This window comes from Crocuta crocuta, unplaced genomic scaffold (assembly GCF_008692635.1).
Source record: "Crocuta crocuta isolate KB4526 unplaced genomic scaffold, BGI_CrCroc_1.0 C29328066, whole genome shotgun sequence".
Taxonomy (NCBI): Eukaryota; Metazoa; Chordata; class Mammalia; order Carnivora; family Hyaenidae; genus Crocuta; species Crocuta crocuta.
The window spans coordinates 1-2,682 of NW_027551217.1; the positions used below are offsets into that span (position 1 = coordinate 1).

Genomic DNA, 2,682 nt, shown 5'->3' on the forward strand with positions numbered 1-2,682 from the left:
AGAGACAGTGTGAGCAGGAGAGGGTCAGAGAGAGAGGGAGATACACACAGAATCCAAAACAGGCTCCAGGCTCTGAGCTGGGGCTCGAACCCACTAACCAAGAGATCATGGCCTGAGCCAAAGTTGGAGGCTTAACTGACTGAGTCACCTGGACGTCCAGAGACATTGTAACTTTTTAACAAGCTATTTTCTACTTCCTGCCTGAATATCAAAAGGAGTGTCCAACATAATACTTGCAGCACCAACTTTTCTTAAAAAAGTCTGTGTGTGTTTAAAGGTAAATATTTAAATTACAAATAATTTGCATCTTTATTTTTACATTACAATAAATATGGTATATTATGGTGTAGGATAAAATATTCATATCTATCCTAAAACAAAATTTTAAAGACTCTAAGGAAATACTGGCAATAATATCTTTGGCCTAACCTCTGGGACCGTTTGTGTGCCTTGGGGACTGCGTTTGCGTCTCTGTTCCATTGATACCTGGTCAAGAAGCACTGCTCATGTGTTTAGCAGGAAGAAGGGACTCCGGTTGTTATGTTTTAGCAATGATGACGGCACTAATTAGGATAGGGGTGGTGTTCTGCCGAGTCTTTCAGGAAACGAAACAAGCTTTATTCTTAATCACAGTTGGAAGGCACTGCAAAAATCAATCCACCAGGGCTGGCGACCCTGTGACACGGAGTGGCGTGACGCGGCCTCTGTCACCAGCGTGGCCATTGTGGCGCCGAGGGCATTCTGACGCGGAAGGAGGCTCTGGAGGGGACCGGCGCAGCCAGACCTCTGGGCAGCTGAGAGTCAGGGCCGCCACCTTGGGCTGCACTCCATGAGGAAGATGCTCGCTGCTGCTGTCTCCCGCGTGTTGTCCGGGGTCACACAGAAGCCGGCTAGCAGAGTGCTGGTGGCATCCTGTAACTATTCAAAGGTTGCTACGTTTCCAATTAAGAAATGTGATCTTTATCGCTTAGAAGAGGGCCCTCCTGTCACAACAGTGCTCACCCGGGAGGATGGGCTCAAATACTACAGGATGATGCAGACTGTTCGCCGAATGGAATTGAAGGCAGATCAGCTGTATAAACAAAAATTTATCCGTGGTTTCTGTCACTTGTGCGACGGTCAGGAAGCTTGTTGTGTGGGCCTGGAGGCCGGGATAAATCCCACAGATCATGTCATCACATCCTATCGGGCTCATGGCTTGTGCTATACTCGTGGGCTCTCTGTGCGATCCATTCTTTCAGAGCTGACAGGACGAAGGGGAGGCTGTGCTAAAGGAAAAGGAGGTTCCATGCATATGTATGTCAAGAACTTCTACGGGGGCAATGGCATTGTTGGCGCTCAGGGGCCCCTGGGAGCTGGTGTTGCTTTGGCCTGTAAATATAAGGGAAACAAGGAGGTCTGTTTGACTCTTTATGGGGATGGTGCCGCGAATCAGGGTCAGATAGCTGAAGCTCACAATATGGCAGCTCTGTGGAAGTTACCTTGTGTTTTCATCTGTGAAAATAACCTCTATGGAATGGGAACCTCTGTTGAGAGAGCAGCAGCCAGCACCGATTACTATAAGAGAGGACATTTTCTCCCTGGACTAAAGGTAGATGGAATGGATGTGCTAGGTGTTCGGGAGGCAACTAAGTTTGCAGCTGACTACTGCAGATCTGGAAAGGGGCCCATAGTGATGGAGCTGCAGACCTACCGCTATCATGGACACAGTATGAGTGACCCTGGGATCAGCTATCGTAGCCGAGAGGAAGTTCAGAATGTGAGAAGGAAGAGCGATCCTATTATGCTTCTCAAAGACAGGATGGTTAACAGCAAGCTTGCCACTATTGAAGAATTGAAGGAAATTGATGTTGAAGTGAGGAAAGAAATTGAGGATGCAGCCCAATTTGCTACGACTGATACTGAACCACCTTTGGAAGAATTAGGTCATCACATCTACTGCGATACTCCACCTTTTGAAGTTCGAGGTGCAAATCAGTGGATCAAGTTTAAGTCCCTCGGTTAAAGGGAGACTTAGGTAAATTTATTTTTAGTCCTTCACAGGAACTTTCATGGTCCACTTTAAGAAACTGTGTGCCCAATTTTGCTAAGCAAGAATAAAACGCATTAAATAAGAGTCTTGTAAACATTTTTTACGATAAATTGAGATGATCAAGAGATTACTAGAAGAGATTAAAAGAGATCATTGAAAAACGGTACATTTAGTTACAAAGGATCTGTCATTCAATTGTACATTGTTGTGTTAAAATATATCATTCATTTATTCTTTCAGCGTTGTTGAAAGGCAAACTCAGACACATTAAAATTTCCAAGAATTTATTTGAACATACAACAATCGGAATCAGGCAATGCCATACCAAAGATGGTTAGGTGTACTCCATCAGCAGGAGCTAGGGGAAGCATTTGTATACAGAAACAAAGCAAGGCAATTCTTTTATTGACTATGACTTAAGGTGTTGCTGCAAAATCCTAACTAGCTGTTGTAGATGCTTATTCTTAGGTTTCATTTTCTCTATTTGAGTCCATTGACTCTGGCTTAGGTTTTGGTTTGCTTACGTAGGCTACCAAGGCATTATAGGCACCTTAGTCTGATGGCCTCCTCATTTAATTAAACGATGTGAATACTTTAAAGGTCAATTTTTTTTTTAACAAATAGTTTATTTTCAAATTAGTTTCCACATA

The 2,682-nt window shown here is 44.0% G+C and overlaps 1 protein-coding gene across 1 annotated transcript; it reads left to right on the forward strand.

The window, feature by feature from the left end:
- Positions 1–761: 761 nt before the first annotated feature.
- On the forward strand, positions 762–2,116 carry LOC144219144 (pyruvate dehydrogenase E1 component subunit alpha, somatic form, mitochondrial-like). Its single transcript, XM_077749090.1, has one exon. The coding sequence runs from the start codon at positions 830–832 to the stop codon at positions 2,003–2,005; it is 1,176 nt and encodes a 391-aa protein (XP_077605216.1). The 5' UTR covers positions 762–829; the 3' UTR covers positions 2,006–2,116.
- The last annotated feature ends 566 nt before the right edge of the window (positions 2,117–2,682 follow it).